Source organism: Dermacentor variabilis, chromosome 4 (genome assembly GCF_050947875.1).
Source record: "Dermacentor variabilis isolate Ectoservices chromosome 4, ASM5094787v1, whole genome shotgun sequence".
Classification (NCBI taxonomy): domain Eukaryota; kingdom Metazoa; phylum Arthropoda; class Arachnida; order Ixodida; family Ixodidae; genus Dermacentor; species Dermacentor variabilis.
Window position 1 is genome coordinate 126,656,425 of NC_134571.1, and position 20,001 is coordinate 126,676,425.

The 20,001-nt window shown below is 43.2% G+C and overlaps 1 protein-coding gene across 4 annotated transcripts in view; it reads right to left on the minus strand.

Moving 5' to 3' along the window:
* Nucleotides 1–20,001, minus strand: part of Pfk (ATP-dependent 6-phosphofructokinase) — a 139,268-nt gene that overhangs the window by 70,134 nt on the left and 49,133 nt on the right. For all 4 annotated transcript variants that reach the window (XM_075690230.1, XM_075690232.1, XM_075690234.1 and 1 more), the window contains exons 11-17: nucleotides 17,656–17,737; nucleotides 11,638–11,784; nucleotides 11,289–11,359; nucleotides 10,516–10,603; nucleotides 6,482–6,634; nucleotides 3,462–3,688; nucleotides 1,018–1,129 (exon numbers count right to left, since the gene is read on the minus strand). In XM_075690230.1, coding sequence (XP_075546345.1) covers nucleotides 1,018–1,129; nucleotides 3,462–3,688; nucleotides 6,482–6,634; nucleotides 10,516–10,603; nucleotides 11,289–11,359; nucleotides 11,638–11,784; nucleotides 17,656–17,737 — 880 coding nt within the window. The remainder of the gene's footprint in view (nucleotides 1–1,017; nucleotides 1,130–3,461; nucleotides 3,689–6,481; nucleotides 6,635–10,515; nucleotides 10,604–11,288; nucleotides 11,360–11,637; nucleotides 11,785–17,655; nucleotides 17,738–20,001) is intronic.

Here is a 20,001-nt window from a genome sequence, read left to right on the forward strand (position 1 = left end):
GGCAGCCGTAGCAATGAATAATCACGCCGCTCCAAGAAGGATGGCGTTGCGGGCGGCTGCGGTGGCGATGACACCAACGCGGAGCACGGAACTGTTGCAACACTTGAAAAATTGCACATTCTACCGAAGAATGACTGTCACCTCGAGGATCCCGGCTGAAAATTAACTTCCAATTAAACAATATTACTGGATGAGGACTTCGAATTATCGAGCGATTTCTTCTATAGGATTACATGCAAAACTGACGGGACCAGCACTTCACTTCTATTTAACCGAAAATTCCAATTAAGCAGCTTCGAATTATCGGGAGTCGACTGTATATGCAGTTAAGCCCTTTTACTTGCAATCTCTAAAGCACGCGTGGTAAGAAAGGTATGTTTTCTTTCCTTTCTGCCACAATGCAACCTTTCAGTTTATATAACTGGCATATGTGTTGACTTTTTCATCTCTTTTGGGTCGACATAAGTATCCTTTTTGTCAACATGTGTCACGTAACCGAGGAGGACCTCCAGAAAAACTCTACTCGATGTCAACTTTGAAGTATTATAACTCTTGTTCTAGAGCAGACAGAGCAATAAGGTTGGTCTTATTGAGTTCTGTCAAGATACAGAAGCCACTGATACATGAAATCTTCAGCGAAATCTGAGGAGCCGATTCACGGCAAATTACTGCATAATATTAAGTAAAAGAAACCTGCATAAAATTAGGATCAATCGAAGTAAATAAATATGGACTTCATATCTGAAATAGGCACATAACATTTCATATCTACAAGGCCTCAGTACCATAATTAATATTTGAAAGATTTTGAACAATTTTTGGCCTAAACCTCCACTCCTTAAGAAACATGGACAAAAGACATCTGCTTTATGTTGTGTTCTCCCTTCATTGTGCCGAGTTTCAAGGTGACTATGGTCCCTAATTCCCCCAGCTTTTGGCTCCACCAACCAGAATAATATCTTGGGATGATGGGAAAGCATACACGGAATACTTAATGTAAAAGTGTAAGCCACTTACCTGTTGCATGTGACCCAGAATGTTTTGCCTGGCAGTGAACACATCTTTTCCTTCCTCGCTGTACAGTCGGTAAATGAAGTCTGTTGTGTAATTTTCATTGGCTTTTTCATTTCTGAAAGGTAGAGAGAATGCAATGACTGACACGCCTTGATCAAGTGAGTATGGAGGAAGCACTGTTTTGCAATAAAACGTCAAGGTGAACATAGTATTCCGATATGAAGATAGGAGCAACACATAAGAAATCTCTGTCCAACACACACCTATTTCGCAAACATTCATACGATAAGAATCTGCCAAAAGGATATCCATCAAAAATCTCAGGCACTATGATTGGTGTATGCTCAATAATAGCTCACACTTTATTCTTCATGTGTGTGTGTGTGTGTGTGTGTGTGTGTGTGTGTGTGTGTGTGTGCGTGTGTGCGTGTGTGCGTGCGTGCTTGTGTGTGTGCATTCACATGTGCACCATAGGATGTGATACACAGACTGCCTAACCATGACTTGTGACAGTTATAGACCATTTTATTCTGCCACAATTTGTTCACAGTCTATAGTACTCTCACTGGAGAGCACACTAGACAGATGCACATCTTATTACTCGATTTAAATAAAGAAAGAAAATGTGGACGTGGCAACTAGTTCAATATGGCTGACAGGAGAATGCGAAGAAAAAAATTTTAAGGTCCTAGCTTGATTACATATTGTTCCCACACTGTCAACACACTAAAATGTATTCTTGATTGGCAATCACTCTGATATAGCATTAACTCTACACTACAAGAATGTGAAGTGTATGACATTTTCTTTAAAATCACTTTGCATTCTGAGGAAGACTGCCTCTCACTAACAGCGACACCAGCAAGTAATTTCATTTTCACTCGAACATTAAAGAACCATTCTGGATGTTGTCCTTTCGTTGCCCTTGTAAGACAAATACAACTTTACAGACTGGAATTTAAACCATGTATAGTTTAACCTGCGAGACTGCTGCTGGCTTAAAAAAAACAAAAAGAAAATTGAGGAAAATGAAAAATTAAGACAGCTCCAACTACATGACAAAGACTAACTTATTAACAAGGCTTTTGCCAAGGCCCTTAGCCATGTAATGCTCAAAGCATTACATATGTTACGCTGCATTTGATGCTTCAAAATTGCAATTTAAACAGACGAAGCTTAATGCACTTGTCCTGTGCCTTGTCCTGTCGTGTTTGAGCTAAAGTTTATTATGAATATGCGTGAAGCTTACAGGCACACCAAAGAGAAAAAAAAATAAGTTTAGACTAATAAAGTATTCTTTGGAAACACTATATATTTTAGTAATTTTGCAATAAGTTGATTATTAGACGAGAAAGAAAATTGAAGATTAAAGTTCATTAAAAAAAATAAATTAGCACCAGAATCCCAGCATCGGTAAGACAGCATGACAGCACAGATTTCAAAACATTTCTTTGCAATTAGGCTGTCCACTGTTGGTTCAATAAAAGTTCTTGAAACTTGCCATGTTCAATCATTGGCTCTTTTAGAACACAATGTGGTTCATTTTTACTGATAAAGAATCAACTAGGCCCATGCAGGCGTCATCAAAATCCATGATGTCAGTGCAGGCTGATGTGGGAACTTCAAGGTGGCTCATGTTTTTTTTTTTGGCGCCTTCTTTAGCTCAACAAGCTTCTTCTCACGGCAAGAGTGGTGCTTTTTGTTATTGTAGAGGGCAATTTACAAATACATGTGAAATAATTTTTCTATTTTGTGTCCCATTAATTGAAAGCCCACAGTTGCACTTTTGATATGCTGGAGTGAAGTTCCAAGCTATGGAGAGTTCAAATGAATTAATTGTTATACTAATTATGTTTCAGTTAAAGTAACATCTCAATGTCTTTTTTATTTACGAATGTAGGTACTCTCCATGGCAAGAAATAAAAGCGTACAAGTTGTTTCAACTTGCCTTGACGCTGAACTGCATTTAGGCATTATAGGATTGAATAAAAGGTTGCTCTCACCATGCTCATAGAAAATGTGTTCTGGTCCTTACCGACACTACACGAAGAAGGACAAAGGATGCAGTCATATAACCCTGGTATGACGCTATAAAAATGGACAATCAGTGTATTTTGGAACAAAGAACTACAGAGAAAGGTTCTGCTGAAGTTAGACAAAATAGCAGACGACAGCCATCTCTCTGAAGCCTTGCCCACTGGCTAGATTTGTGCATGGCAAGATTACCAAAACATAGTGACTGCTACTCAGAACTTGAAGACGTTGATGATGAACTCCTGCAAAGAGCTGACACCTGCAGAGGTGTGTATAGCCTTTTTCAATTCAAGCACTGAGTAGTAGCACCACTGTCGGCACGTACTTGCATCGCCAGAACCGAGCATCGTCTTTGCCCTTGCACAAGGGACACCCCCATCGTGTGTTAATTGAGCCCTGTCTTTTGCACACACCTGAGGATGAGACCTCGTTGGACACCCTCGGACATCTTGACCTGCATGTGCAGCACATCGTTCATGAGGTCCTTGATGCCAAAGTTCTCCTCAAAGATGTACGCTGCATCGGCACCTCCAGCTAAGCCAGCCAGTGTTGCCAGGTAACCACAGTAGCCACCCATGGTCTCCACGACAAACACGCGCCGCTTGGTTCCCTGAGCCGACTGGCGGATCCGGTCGCAAATCTGCAGTTCAGCGACAGAGTTCAGCAATGTGCAAGATCAGTTTTGAAGACAAGCTCGAAGCAAGAGACAGCCTTGGCTTATCCTTACAGTACGCTTCGCTCAGAGCTGTGCACGTTATACTTACAAGTTGCACACAGCTGCTCAGCGGGAATGCCAGTATGCATGCACACAAAGCTCATTCTGGCAACAGGAAGTAGGACAGAGTCCTTGCTCCTCAGCTAAGCCGACTGAGCAGAACGTGAGGGTGCATTCAGTGGGTTTGTCATTTTTCAGCTAAGCTGAGCTCAGGTCGTCTGAGTCCCTGCATAAACACTTGTAAAAAGTTGTGAAACAAACGTTGTTCTTTGCAACACCAGAGCGCTGAAATGGGACTGGAGTGAGGTGACGCTCAGATAGAACTTTCCAATAGTACTACAAACTGCATTACTGATGCCAGTGTAACTATTATGCAGTTATTATGAACAAAGCTAAGGGTAAGTCTCATGTGATATTCGTCAGAGAAGTAATAAGGTGAATTTTCAAGTAAACAAAAGTGTGTATTTTCATTTCAGTGTACACAGAGACACTTACGTACTACTATTGGGTAACAACTATAACTACAGCTCAGACTATAAAGCCATTAACCGTTCAAGTTTGATTCTGAAGGTTTTGTGCATGACGAACTGATGTGCAGCAGCTAGTGACACAAACGTGAAAATGACGTGATGCATTTTTCCACTGTGAAATGCATGGAGCGAGACTTGTATGACCACACTACTTCGTGGCTTCTGCAGAGTTGTATGAAAAAGAGTCTTTCTAAAGCCTATTTTTCCCTGTCACTTAGCATCCTATATCCACACGAGCATCTACAGTTCAGCTAATTCTCCTTCAGTTGTTAAACCTTGCCTGCCAATGTGATCGCCAGATATTATTTAAAGATGCTAACTGATGACCTTTTGACATGAAAACAGAATTGGTGCTTGGGGAAATCAGAAGTGATGTGCCAGTAGCAGCAAATCACACAAAAAAATTTCTTCATGTAGTGGGTCCTTGTGGGGTTCCAAATCCTATATTTACTGAGCCAAAAGTTCTTTAAAAAGTGCGACAAAATATTTTGTTTCCTAACTACTTCTATTTGGTTGTTGTCATTCTGCCATAAGCAGATTCTGAAAGCAACATGTCTGCATGTTGCCATGTGTTGTTCGCGAAAGTTCAATACATGTATTTTCCAATGTGACTAAACACTGAGGCTGCATTATGAGGCTCCATCCATTAACACGTTGTGGGGATTTGGGGAATTCGATGCGCCATTGCGCGGGCACATTTCACCCATGTTCTGCAATCCTCAAGCCATGCCGTCCTCGCTCCGAATCAGTTGTCAGCGGGGGCGCTTCACTCGCGCTGGTTCGGGGTGAGGGCAGAGCTAGTGACGTCACGAAGCGGCCCCTGGTGGCTACTGCCGTGACGGTACCGGCTCTCTTTCTCCTTGGGACTGCGCCCGGTACGTACATGCTTCCTTTCGTCCGCCGACACCTTTGTGACTAGGACTGAGCTCACGCACGGTGCCTTTGCCCGTGCGGGGAGCGCGTACCTCGTGTTGTTCCTATCCCAACGCTGAGCCGAAGAACGGGTGCCTAGTGCTCGCGCAAGGTTGTACCACGCCAAGCCGCACTTATCGGAGGCCCAAGCTGAAGGAGATTGCCCGAGCTCCCGCGAGTTGGCCCATCGGTCATCGCGAGAGCAAGTAGCATAGCCGCCGGGACTTTTCCTAGCGGCACGTCTCAGCTTGGAGCCTGTGCTCTCGCAGCGACGTGCTACAGGCACCCCTAACTGTATTTTTCGCCCTTGGTGCGGGACCCCTTTGGTTCCCCGCCGTCCCGGAACCGGGCGTTCGTGCAGTGTTGGGTGCCGTTGGAGACAAACGGTTTCCGTCAACTTAGGGCAATACTGTGTTTTTGCGTGCGTCGCTCGGTAGCCCCTTGTGGCCTAAGCTCGTGCGCAGCGGCGCTAGAGGCTGACGGCTGACGCGGCCCTGTGGCTCGCTAAGCCACAGGGCCGCGGTGGTCGGTGCTCCTGTGAGACCCTAAGACCCCATAACGTGTCAATAATAAAGCTCTCCCCTGCAACATGAACTGTTTTCTGCGAGAAGGCGCGAGGTGATGTGCTTTCCAAATCGATACAAATACCGTGAGAGGAGGTGTGAACAGAAAGGAATTTTTCTTTTTGCAACTGTCACGTGTTCTTGGTTTCAGCAGCAGGTCAACAAATTTCAACTTGAGGTAACACATGACGGAAATGCATTTTTTAGATATTATCAGAACAATAACAAACACCTTTAAATGCAATTCAAGTGTATATTTAAGGCTGTGTTAGGTCATAATACAAAATGCAAATTCGTTGTATGCCAAATGGTTCAATGAAGGCTTGCCTTAGAGCAAGGCATGCAAAAGAAAGAGGGGATGGAGGGGGGCAGAACAAAAGTACAGTTGTGCACCAACTAAATGAGCAAGGGCATGCGCTCAGCATGTTTGTGGGTTCTGCTATGTGACAGCAAATTGCAATTCTCAGAAAGTATTTTCTGTAGTTGTGGACATCAATCTTTTTAAGAGCTTGAATGTATGTTCTAGCCACAGACATATCTTTTCAATTTTTTTTTTCACAGCTCAAACAACCTTAAAATAAAGGTTCCCACAAACCTTCTGTACACGAATATGAGGCTATCAGCTTTAGATTAGATTGTAGCTGCAACTTGAAAAACAAAATGCGGAGATGGTGACTCAGCGACAATGGAGCAAAATCTCACAGGTGACTCACCTCGGTGATCTCGTTAAGCGCAGTGTCAGCACCCAGGGAAAACTCGGTGCCTGGGACATTGTTGCTGATCGTGGCAGGGATCACACACATGGGGATGCGCAACTCGGGGTACCTCTCCCGGGCTTCAGCAAACTGCAGCACTGCATGGTAGCCCTAAAAAAAATCAGGCAGGAATTAGGCGTTGCATATAAAATCAAGCTTTGCCGACGTTAACCTTGTATAATGCTCTGACTAATGTTCTGGATACTATAGACAAACCACTGAAGAACAGAAGGACACCACCAGACAAGAATGACAGAGCGCAATAGTCAGTTTGAGATTAGGGACTTGACCTTGCTGTTATTTTGTGGCCCAGTTTAGGCGACTACAGCAAAGCGCAGGACGAGCTCACACCTGCCGTATCGGCCAATAACCGGAAATGAGCCACGCATGTGGGTTTCGCGAAGAGGGGCAACACGGGCAACACTCAAGCGTGAAGATGAAAGTTGGGGGGTGCTTGAGGTCACCGCCACCGCTAATGCCCATGCACTTCTCAAATGTCCCGTCGACCGTCTTGGTCACAGAAATTGGGCGACGCGACGCTGCCCAGCCAGTTTGATGTTTGGCATCCGCGTGCGCCTTCTAAGAATGCCCGTGAAGATGACGGTAGCTTTAAACCACTTAGCCGGCTGGCCGATGAATGCCTTTGTGTGCGATTGCCATCGGGTCCCAATTATGGTGTTTGTATTTCAAGCGAACCGGCACACAGCTGCACGGGAGACAGATTTCTCAGTACTGGGCGGGTAGCCCGCTGTCCGGCGGATATGCAGTCAATAATCCGCGATTTCACGGAACATTCTCGGCAGCTTGCATGGCGGCCGTTTGCAGGTGAAAAGAGGGAAGACATCAGGGGCCGATACTCGCAGCCCAACGTAGGGGAGAGGGAGGTGGCACGTGTCTTTGAGAAATCCTATCCCCTGGCGTGTTCTAAAGAGTGCCACTGTTTCCACCAATGCCGTGTGCGGCACGAAGGTGGTTGTGCTATTGGTTACAATGATGTGAACTCGCATGTGTGATTGGCTGGTTTGCGAATCCTTTGTACAACTGAAGGCTTAAAAAGTCTTGTTTGGTTGTGTGAAGGGAGCGCGGAGCTTCGGGCTTGGACTCGGACAGAGGCCTCGGCGTTTGAATAAAACGTCACTTCGTCGGACAACGGCTCTTCCTTCGCGCTGCCACCGTGCACTCGAATCATCGAGGGGCGCCGACTTCGGACCTTCAACACCTTCTCTCCTTGACTAGCGTTGAAACTACCAGAGGACAAAGGGAAAGGAAATTAACTGCAATATTAACAAATGTGCCCCTTAATACTTGGTTAAAAACATGAGGGCAGCATGTCAGCTACAATAGAGAGGGAGTTTCCACTCCGTCATTCTTCACTGGTGTGTCCATCCATATTTCGGTGGTTCACCAGTAGTGCTCAGCACATTAGAAGATGAGCAGATATGCCAACTAGCTGAATTTTTCACTACACTTTATCTACGGTGACCTCAATTTCTACCATCAAAATTTTTGAAAAAGATGCATTGTAGGCCAGTTGGTTCTCTAAATGGTGGAACACTGTGCTGCGAAGCAGGGCTGTGAACAAGGATTTGACGAACTGAGACCCTAGACACACACGACGCATATACTATCACCTGTTCAATGAAAATGACGAAAAAAGCATAAATAGCGAGAATAAGCAACTAGCACTAGCACTTAGTCACACGGCTTTTCCTATCTTCATCAAGTTTGTGTATGTGTGCAGCAGCAAGCACAACATATTTTTAAAAGGATGTGCTTACTACTGTACTGCTTAAACTTTGCATCAATATTTCATGTTTATGGCCTGGATTGTTTAATATAATACTTGGCATGGTTACTTGTCTGGTTTGTAAAGAAAAAAACTGTGCAGTTGCTATTGTCTGTATCCTTCGTGGTGTCGACATCACACCCGACAAGCTCCATCAGAGTAATGGAAACCAATCTCGAATGCCCTGCTTTGCTGTAATGCAGGCATCAAAAGCAACCATAGACATCATGGCAGCCATTTCTTGGCCACAACTTATGGGGAGGGGCACAGATGAAGGTGAACGCATGCATACATTTTTTTTTACAGACAAACAGCGCAAATAATAATGCCAAGCATTATAGTGAACAATCCAGACCATAAAATGTGACCTTGCTACGAAATTTAAGTGAAAGTGAAGCAGCTTAAACTCTGTGTCACACACAGAGGTAAAGGCCTGGGAAAATATTTTTTTAAGGTAATGTTATTCAACCTATAGATTGTGTGAATACATATATTTTGTACGCACATTGCATTCATAGCTTGTGTGTGTTGTAAATATGTGTTCACGTATGTATATGCTGGGTATGTATATAATGTTTGGCAGGTGTTGCCAATTGCCATTAGGGGACACAGACCCAATCAAGCTCAACTAGCAGCATTTTGTCTGTTCACCCCCATTATTGGGGGCAAGCTCCGCCACTGGAAAAGCTAGCACCACCATCGGCGTGACATGGTCTGAGGGATCACGTAGATACAGTGGGCGTGTCTTCTGCTTCGGAAGAGCTGAAGCGAGCTGAAAACGAAAGTTTAAAGTCCCACCTGCACTGTGGTTCTGATTAGGTGGGGAGGTTTCTCCCACTTTGGATGTCTGCTTAACTACCCCAGCACTATAATAGGTAGTGGCTGCCTTTTAAGGCGTCCAGCCATGGTAGGCTACTACTCGCTGCCGCAGTGCAGGACGTATAGAATGGAGCCCGGTGTCAGCCTTCACATGTACACACAGGACAAGAAGCTACGAGAAGCTTGAATCGTGAAACTTAGAATCGGCAAGCAGCCATCGGCTACAACTCGGGTGTGCAGTAAGCACTTCCGCAAAGAAGATTTCTGCTATGATGGGGCTGCGATGTTTGCAGTGGGTAGCAGAAAGCGTTGCCTGAGACTTTCGCCCGCACGTACTGCCCAGCTAATCTCATGATGATTTGGTCTATGAACTTACTGATGCTAGACACTGGCAAGTTCACTGGAAAGGAAAGGGAACACTAAGAAGCACATTAAAAAAAGGCATGGCATATGCTCATGTTTGTGTCAGCACGAAACAAGGAATGTACTGGATTAAGAAAAATAAGCAGTGGGAAATTGCTTGATGAGAAGACCAATAAACATACAGTGCAATGCAACTACAGAAATGATATTAAAATGTCCAAGAATTTAGAAGAAAAAAAGATTGAATCATTGCGACGGCACATCACAAGTCACCGTAGACGTTGAAGTCCTTAGTTATGATTTTTGAACAGCTCTGATGGTCCATGTAACAATGGTTGCTTGTGTACGGTCAAATGCTCATATGCTGCGGCCTAAAGCTCATGGCACGAAGTCAATCAGTGTGCGCGAACATGCATGTAGATGCGTGGTCGGTCGCTGTGAACCCGTGCCATTGCTGCATTGGGGCTTTCTTCTTTATGCCCCATTTGGTTATACAGACAGCCCACTATAAGAACATATTTTGCATGGTTTGCTCTCATCGAGTGCCGACCTTTCATGCAAGAATCCAGCAGTTCGGGGTACTCCATCGTGGCGACCCCGTGCAGTGGGTGTTCACTGTACGTATTCGGCAAAGAGGGAGTCTGCAAACCATTCTGCACATTCTGGTTGCGCAAGATTATTTTGACAGTAAGAAACTTTGCTCGTTTCGAGAATACTTACAGAAATCTCCCGGAGGGCTCCCGCGTGGTGTTTTCATTAAGCGCCGACGACCGAACCTATGAGGAGCACACTACATTATCCCTCACGCAAGCGAGGCGATACCGACAGACGGCGACTCCGTAAGCCCTCGCCCCCAATAGGTATGTTATCTGGCGGCGAAATAACCTTCAAGTTAAAAGCTGAAACTTTTCATTTGGAGTTGACAGTGTAGATGCTACCGAAACCCAGCCTGTATGGTAAAATCCATGCCAGCACACTGCAGTAGTTGGTGCACGCACCCACACACAAAAAAAAGGTCACTTACCTCGAAGCCACCGATGATGAGCAGCGCTTGAATCCTGAACTCCTTTAGCTTGGCCACCACTTGCTCCATTACTTCCCCTGGAAGTGTCCTACAGAAACGAGGAAAACGTGAAAAGGCACATGCATTACATTACAGTGCCCAGTGATAAAACAGCGAGCGAGCAAGAAAAGCTCAAGCAGGAGCCAATCATTTAAACAAGGAGATTTGTCTTCACCAAGGCAAAAACTGCTTTCCTTGGCTGCCATTTATACCAGGTGCTTTATTTATTTAGACTACCCCGAATTTTCAAACTGCCTATGGCAGGTAGCCCAATTCTGGTCCTTGAGCTGGGTTACTCGAAGAGAGCTGCAGGCTTTGTAAAATGTTGAGGTGACGGGAGGAAATAAACAAACATGTCATACTGGCACCACCTGCTTACATGTTAGCACTCTTTAGCATTCTTTTCCTTATTTTTCATATTTCATGTGGCGGTGTTTTGTGCTGTTGTGTTCATTATGTTCGTTATGCTTCTTGAAAAGCAAGCATAGTGGTTCATGCGAAACCTCTCCCCAAGCAGTGCATGCCTGAAAAGCAAGATGCCTGGTTGGGGTACTGCTTGTACCAGCGTTACAGAATGCATTTTGCGCCAACCGTACATTGTTTCAAAATTCTGATTCAGCTTTAATTTTAACCAGCTTCAAAACACATGCTGGTGCACTCATACGTGCTAGCTTGAGATTAGCTTAAGATGTTATGCACCAGCAAACAAACCAAAAAACAGAATATGTGCCCACCGCTTTGTTCCAAGGAAGGCGCCGCCTTGGCCAACCCAGCCGCCGACGTCATTCCAAGCCATGGGCTGGATCTGTTGAGGGACACAAAGAAAAATTTTTCTTTTGATGCCCTAGCCGTGTCTCGCGGTAGTGTGCAGAACACACTTTTTGCATCCCGTTAGAATTAGAGAGCCATGCACTCATTTTGAGGCCTATTAAGTAGTGCCCATTCCAAATTTATGGTACCGATAATACAAACTTTTATGAATGCCCCTTGTATGTGTGTGCCCTTGAGCACTGACAATGTGTAACTCCTGTGTGTTCTCAAGACATGCAAAATACCTCATTATAGAACTTAAATACCACTCACGTTGCCCTCAACAAGGCCTTCAATACCATCGTGGATTCCATAAACAATATCTCCACGGGTCAAGCAGTTCCGGACGAATGACCGGACAGCTGCATTCATGCCACAGCACGGAGCGCCAACGTGCATCACCCCCATCCGATAGCCGTCCTAGAAATGGTGTCAAAATAAAGAAACAAAAAGGAAAGCAATGAGCACGCAAAAGGTATAGAAAGGGGTACAATGGAATTCTTGCATTGTTGTTCCACAGGAAGCAAAACTTCACCGATGGTAAGCAAATCACTGGCTCCAAATGAATGCTTTTTATGGCAAAGAAACTAGGAAAACAGGAAAACAAACCGATGCACTCTTTCTTGATCTGCGGAAAGCATTTGATGTCGTCCCGCACAATCTGCTTTGCTTAAAATTATCATTCCTAGGCATTCCTGAACATATTCTCGGCTGGATAAAGGATTATTTACACCTGCGCAAACAGCAATTTCTTAATGGGGTGACATCGGCTCCAATGCACAAGCTACTGGAAGTGTCTCAGGGCTCTGTGCTTGGGCCACTTTTGTTCCTTGTTTATATTAATGATTTAGTAGTAGGCCTTAAGTCAACCATTAGACTGTATGCCGATGACTGTGTCATGTATCGTACAGTGAAATGCCATGACAATATGTCTGTCTTGCAGGACGACCTTGAAAAGATCTGGTGCAACCGGTGGCAGATGAGATGAGAATACCGGTAAATGCTACCATGATCAGTTTACAAAGAAAATAAAAAAAAATCCCCAGTTCCCATTGCGTAAATAATATTTCACTCAGAACCACTGAGCATGTTAAATACCTCGGAGTTATGTTTTCTGAAACGCTTGACTGGACTAATCGCGTTAACTCAATTAACGTGAAAGCTTACCGTCTTCTTCACTTTTTCTGACAAATTTTTAAGCATTCTCCTTCATCACTGAAGGCAACCTTGTATTTAACAAACGTCAGGCCTATTCTAGAATATGCATGCGTTGCCTGGGATCCATGCACTAAAAACCTCACAGATAAAATAGAATGCGTCCAGAAGCAAGCAGCACGCTTCGTAACAGGAAATTTTAATTTTACTATCAGATGATCCGGAATATGGGAAGGGTTGGGTTGGAAAACTCTCTTCACGCAGGAAAATCCTAAGATTGAAATTCCTTTACAATATATACAACAGTAAAACTGGTATTGACAAAACACTGTTCATTTTAAGGAGCTGCATTAGGTTTGATCTAGGAGAGACCACGCTAACAAAATTAGACCTTATCAGTGTCATACCAATGTGTTTAAGTATTCATTTTTTCCTAACACGATTAACAATTGGAATGAGCTCCTTAATGAAGTGATGGCAGCATCTAGTATTGAAAATGTTATTGAGAGCCATATTCTTTTAATGTTCTGTTATTCAGCTCTGCACATACGCTTGTTTTTTTGTTAGTTACTTCGTTAATTACTTTGTTTGGTACTTTATTAGTTTTTCTTCCGCTTTTGCGAATTTCAGGGCTTAAACAATGTTGCATTTACTGATGTATTCTTTTGAGGTTGCTGAATATTTTTCCATATGACACCCTGTATTTTAACCCCCATACAATGCCATGCAGGCAATGTACGTATACCGAATAAATAAATAAATAAATAAATAAATAAATAAATAAATAAATAAATAAATAAATAAGTAAATAAATAAAGTGTGGTCAATAGCCAGACCAGACACACCTCTCCCAATAAACATCAGTGGTGTCGGCAATGTTACTTTGTGGCAGCAATGCACATGTGCCCAGCTAAAGTGGTCTACAAAACAACAGCCAGGCTCACGGCACTAGCCACGAACATGCCTCCATGCATAGCAGCGTCTGCTTAGCAAATGTTATTTTTATCTTGTAGCTGGTATGCCTCGCTGCTACCATTGGCAAGGTAGCAGCGAGCCAGAGCTAAGCCAGAGCTCTCGAACAGGAAGGAGTTCTTTAATTTGGCTTGACTGTCACCGGGTGCTTGGTCAACACCTGCAAAAGAATGCCCACCATGAGCAGCACAGAGTGCTTTTGTAGTTTCATTACTAACGGATTGCAAGGAAATGTAGGCAGGTGCTTCTGATTGCACAGTGTGTGCTGTGTTACGCAAGCATTCAGAACAAGCATGGTGCAGACTCCTGCAAGCTGCCATCAATAACCTTTAAGTACTTGGTTTACACATTCTCTTTGCTGTGTCAACGTAAACTGAGATGTGAGTTGGCTTACAGGTGCTTTTACATTCACCCAACAAGACAGAAGTTCAAGATAAAGGTCTGAAGTTACTAGCAGTGTTTGAACAAGGAAAGTCGCTGGCGCCAAGGTTCCGACAGGTGGACTCTTCTTCATCAAGGCAGAAATGCTGCTAAGGAAAGCAGTTGCTGCCTTGTCATCATAACCTTGGCTCCAGCGACATTCTTTCTTCAACCACTGTTGACGACTTTTGCATTCATGTCATTTGTTCCTTTTTCCCTCAGGTGAGGCGATCTTATTTGGCTCAAGTAAGGTGCTGTGATGACTCGGCCTAAAATAAATGTCCCAGTATAGTGAGAACTCAGTTCAGACCAAATCCTATCTACTACAATGTTTTACTGCATCGGGATTCAGTTGCAGAAAGAACCCATTAATCAGACTGTTTTGTACACATTACTAAGCCTGCTGAAACATAAATGTATAAATGACAGCATGACAACAAAAGCAATGAGATGAGTTCTAAGTGAACTGCCATGTAACAGAGAATCCTAGGCTCTTTGTTTTGACTTGGCAACTCTACCAAGCTCAACAAGCTGCAGAGTAGAAGAAAAAATGGCCCTTAATCAAGTTACTGCGTGGTAATAGCAATAAAAAGAGAACAAGTATCACTGAGAAGGGTGAAAGCTGTACCAAAACACTACACAAAACCACTAACACAGTATAATTAAAAGAAACAACATTCACTCACATTTTTACTCTATATGAGAAGGCTACTAGTTCCTTTCTTTTTTTAATTGAAAGATACATCTGCTTTCTTTAAAGCAATTTCAGCATGTTGTTTATCGAGACTCAGGGATATTTTCAACACAGCTGCATCCTACATTCTTTTGTCGTGATAATTATCTGTACCAGTCAAGGTTGAGAATGCCTTCATAGGTGTCTTCATAGGCGAGATCAACATTAGCTAGAAAGTAGCCTAAAACACACTCCAAGCTGCCACTAGCCTTTTTAATAAAGTATTCCAAAGGCACTCCCAAGCATAAGTAATATTTTACATCAATACTATCTAATATTATCAAGCAATGAGTGCCTTATAATAGGGTTCCTGGAGGTACCGAGGGTCACACATTTCCACAATAAAAACTTGACATGCTAGTTAACGCAAAAGTAAGCCCTCAATTTACCGTCACCATAACAGCCTGTTTGCACCCTAGATGTATCACCTGCAGACATCTTCAAAATTATATTAAAATTAGGAGCAATGCAAGTGACTGTGTGCACAAAATTAAATCCAGTTTTACTGGCACAAGTTCTAAATTCATTTATTTGCTGGAATGTTCATTCTATCACAAACAATAGATCCACAAAACAGGACAACAAATGAAGGTTAGATTAAACAGACATCACATAGATACAACTAAGACACTTCCGAAAGCAGTCACACAGAGTTGTAACCTGCCAGGTCACAATTTCGACAAACTTAAACTTCATATCCCACAGTCACACCTTAGTTTGTCCAGAGACAGAGAACACAGAGAATCTTATCTCCTTTACAAGTTTAATGCACTGCAACCAACAGGTATTAATTTTAGATTTTGAAAAGCACTAGCTCTCGAAAAGATCTGTACAGTAGACTTCCGATGATTTGCCTCCGATTAATTCAATCTTTTGATTAACTTGATCCCGACTGAAGGTCCAGGCAAGCACCCATGCATTTCTATGGGCCCTAACTTTCATTATTTCCATCCTGAAATTGGCTTTTGCCGGATGATTCAAACTTGGCCAGTCAACAGGAAGACCCTTGACCCCTATGGTGACAACAACAGTGGCCCCTTTAGTGGCAGTGTGTCTTCGTGGGACTTGGGGGACAGTAAATGCACTGAACGCACGTCCTCTCCCGTCAAGAACACCTATTTTCAGCCTGCTGTAGAAAGATTTTCAAGCAATAACCGCAGCTTACTATGCCTGATTACGGTGTTTACAATCACAGCCTTTTTATTTTTCATTCTTTCAGGAAGAATGGGCCCCAAATTGCCAATGCAGGTCAATCAGATGCAAAACCAAAACTGCCTTTTTGCAGCGTTTGTATGTTTTAGCGCATAACATAAATGTAGAATGCTGACTAAAATGGTGATGCTGACTTGAAAAACTGTACGGAAAAACTAATGTTCGGAAGCTGGTTGCCATTATGCAACACATAATTTTCCAGAAGAATAATCAGATGCATGCCAGACTTCTACATTGTTCAGGAGCTTTAATGTAATTTCTACATTAGCTTCCTACTATAGAAACATGGAAAATAGGCACGCATTTCTACATTAGCTTCCTACTATAGAAACATGGAAAATAGGCACGCATTTGATTCAGGGGTGTGTTAGTTAGATTCTGGAAAATACTGCCAAATGAATTGGTGCTGTGTTTTGAGTTTTATGCATTTTGTTTAATTAGACTCGCCAGATAATTTGATCAATTTTGTCAGTCCCGTTAGGATCAAATCAATAGAAGTCAAATGTATTCGTATGTTTAAACATAACTGAAGACATCTTACTAAAACTTTGTTTCTTCTACTAATTTTTGCTTTCTCTACCTTCATCTTTATTAGTTTTCTTTTTTCACATGTTCAAACAGCATATCTCATTTTCCATTTTGCATAAAGATGGGCTCGTCGTATTGTCAGTGCTGCTTGCATGTCTGGATCTCTTTCCAATTTTCTCAGCCCTGCTACTAAGCCAGCAATAGTTCCCCTACCTCCTGCCTCTTTGTAACGAAATGCAGCCCCCGCACCTTTTCTCTTTTTCTCCCCCAACCCTTTTCATTTTGAATAATTTAACTTCTCCTTGATGCCTACACCAGCTTATTCTCCTCTTTCCCCACTGAGGCTGGGGAAGAGTGAGCTACGCATACATAAAGACAGTGCCAAGGAAAGTAGTTTCTGCCCTAAGAAGACATCCTTTTGTCGAAAAGTTGGTTTCAGCAACAATCCTAGAGCAACTACTGCTCATCAAGCCTCCGGCCATCTTCCTGTAAACCGCTCTTGCTTTGGGCACATAGGTGTACACAATACGAAGATGTCAAAGAAAAAAAAAAAAAGAAGAATGGGCTAGCTGACCATAGGGCCCAGATATATGCAGACAGTGCACAATGAAGTCAGTTTGTGGGGTAAAAATTTCTATGCTCTTGTTTTCGATCTGTGCTGTCAAAGCATTTTCTAGTAGTGAAAAAAGAAATAAGCACATAAATTAAAAAGTCACGATGCCCATTGTTCCATAATAGAAGCGAAATGTGGGGCAGGAGAACATGCACTGATCTGGATGCATGCGCAACCTAATAATAACACTTTGAAAACTTCAAAGTTCCCTGGAACAAGCCCATGAACTACTGGGACACAGAGTGACTTTGGTTCACATGCTGTGAGCCACTGATGTCTTTTCTGACATTCCACAGACCTCCTTGCACATTTGTTTATTCATTCTCATGCTTTCTATCATCTGGCGACATTACAGATAGAAGAGCCAAGGAAGAAACATACGTGCCAGCAACAATCTCTATACTGAAACTGCACTAAGTTTTCAACACAGCGTGCAGCAGGGAGAGGGTCACCATTTGATGCAGGGATGGAACTTTAATAGATAAAAAAAGTTACAACGATAATGCACAGGTAACATGCTGCATTATATTTCACTCACCATTTTTGGCGCCTAATCCCAGTATGCATTGAAGTCAAAAGGATTTTTTTTAGCTGTCAACTGACACATCTACGTACAGATTGCTCAAGCAACATGGAAGATCTGAGAAAGACAACCTACCGAGATAGGCTTCTCCATGGCAGACTTTGGGGGATTCAGCCTTGTCAGCATGCGATATGTCTGAACATTCCGCTCAAAGCTCCTGAAAGAAGCATGTTATACACACAAGTGTTGTGTGATCATGACATAATAGTATGCACCAAATCACTTACTTATTTATTTATTGACTGACTGATTGATTGGGTTCAAAATATTTAAGCAACAAGGGGGACCATGAGAGTAGTGCAGGACTTTGTATGAACTTTAAACACCTGTCATTCTTTACAGGAACCCTAAAAACCAATGCCAAACCAGAGTATGATAGTCAAGTATATATTTAAAAATAAGTTTTCCTACATTTGGCAAAAAAAGAAAACATGCTTTACAAATAGAAAAAAAAATGAAGGCTAAGTTTTCATCCCTTGAACTTTGCATCAAAATCACAATGTTGTTACATAAATGTGGCATCCCGAATTTCATTGGCATAGCCAGGGGTCGGGGGAGTCAACCCCCCCCCCCTTCCCCGAAATTTTCTGATGAATTGCCTTCCCCCTTTCCTGAAGAACAGAAAGTTTCGGGAAGTGGGCTCCAAAAGAGCGACATGGATGAAAGAGTAAGCTTGAACGTGAAAGCAAGGTGAGGGCTATAGTGGCGGTACGAAGGAGGAGGGGGGAGGGGGTGTCATGGTGGGAGATATCCTCTCCTACGCACAAAATATTGTGGCCCCACGGTGTGCCTCTACCTCATCCAGACTGTGTTAACCATAACTGCTGAGAGGGGATCAATGTTAAACATTCCACACACAGATAGATATGGGCGAGCATGTGCATAAAACTTGAGGGCTTTGTTGCTCCCAACCAGGCCTTCGTGTTGTCGAAGAGCTTCTTATTTCTGGTACTTGACCGAATCATCGACCACGCTGCATGGAAGAAAAGCATTCCGAAAATAATGCGACTTGCTTGTCCAGGAGACGAATAATAAGCACCCCCCCTTTCTTTCTTCTTTCTCTTTCTCTTGTCTCTGACTTCCATTATATTAATAAACTTGAGAAGTGCTTGCTGTTAGGCTAGTTTTGTACCGCTGGTAAAAATGAAAACATGGCAAAAAAAAAAAAAACAGGACAAGAAAGGAAGACCTCCAGAACGCTGAGTTGCACATGGCAAAAGATATCAAGGACGAGGGGCGGGGTGCTGGGTCAGGGAACCTAAGAAACTGCCACAACAAACAGGTGGGAAAGTAAGCGAATGGCCTCAAAGTCCACACAGAAACATAAATATAGGACTGTTAAGAGCCACTGCGCTGTTCAACAACCCGGTGGATGTTGAAGAGTGTGACTGACTAACGGAAAAAAATCTTAAGAAGGGGAGTGTGGCAATGGATACAAGGAGGGGTTGCACATAAAAGGCGTCAAGAACAAAGCTGGCAGATGATTACGGACATAAAGAGAACCTCTTGTCCCTGTCTGATCTTTCAACACCAGACGGCCATGGCCAGTCGCCTGGCTTAGGCTCACCTACCCCATCGTAACATGTGCTGCTTGCTGCGGAGAGTCTATTCTAACCAAACGTCTCTGCAACTGTCTGGAGACATGATGCTTTCAAATCTCTCGGAGCTACTGGCCCTTATTTTACTGTGAACTACAGACGCCGTAACTTTCACAAAAGCTTCAACCAGGGAGCAGCCGTGCTGTGGACCATCCGCCTCGTTTCCGAGTGTTATCAAATAACAATATGCGTTGCGTGAAGACTACAACACTATTATTGCAAGTTACTTCCAAACGTCTCTATACAAAAAAGTCGGACAGCAGGTAATCGAAAGTGAGTGAAATGTGCATCATATGATACTATCCGAAGTTCTAGTGTAAAGCATCATTCCCGTATCCTTAAATCTAGAATAAGATAGCATGCCTACAATGCCAAAAGTGGGATTGAGAGATAGGAGACCTGCAAACTAGTAGCCGTGGCCATAACACTCACTAGAAGATCTGGCTGGAAAACAACAGATCTCTACTGTTACCTGGGCTGCAACAAGTCTGGCCTGCAAACAAGAAGACGCAGGACAGTGTGCTGTCTTGTTTTTGTTTGGCCCCGTTTCTAGCACTGTTCGTTTTTTTCAAGTCATCCAGCAGCTAGGTCATTGACCTACATTATATATATAAGTGCATAAATTCGTAAACAAAATGCTAGTTTTTTAATCTCATCACTTTTAAGAACAGCATAAGGATGATAGCATAATTTGATGTGAAGTGGCTGCACGCCTCAGCAACGAAAACATTTGTCAGAAGTGTGTGTCATTAGTTTGTCATTAGTGTCATTTGTCATTAGTGTGTGTTTCGGCAATGCAATAATGTGCATCCTCGTTAAAGCA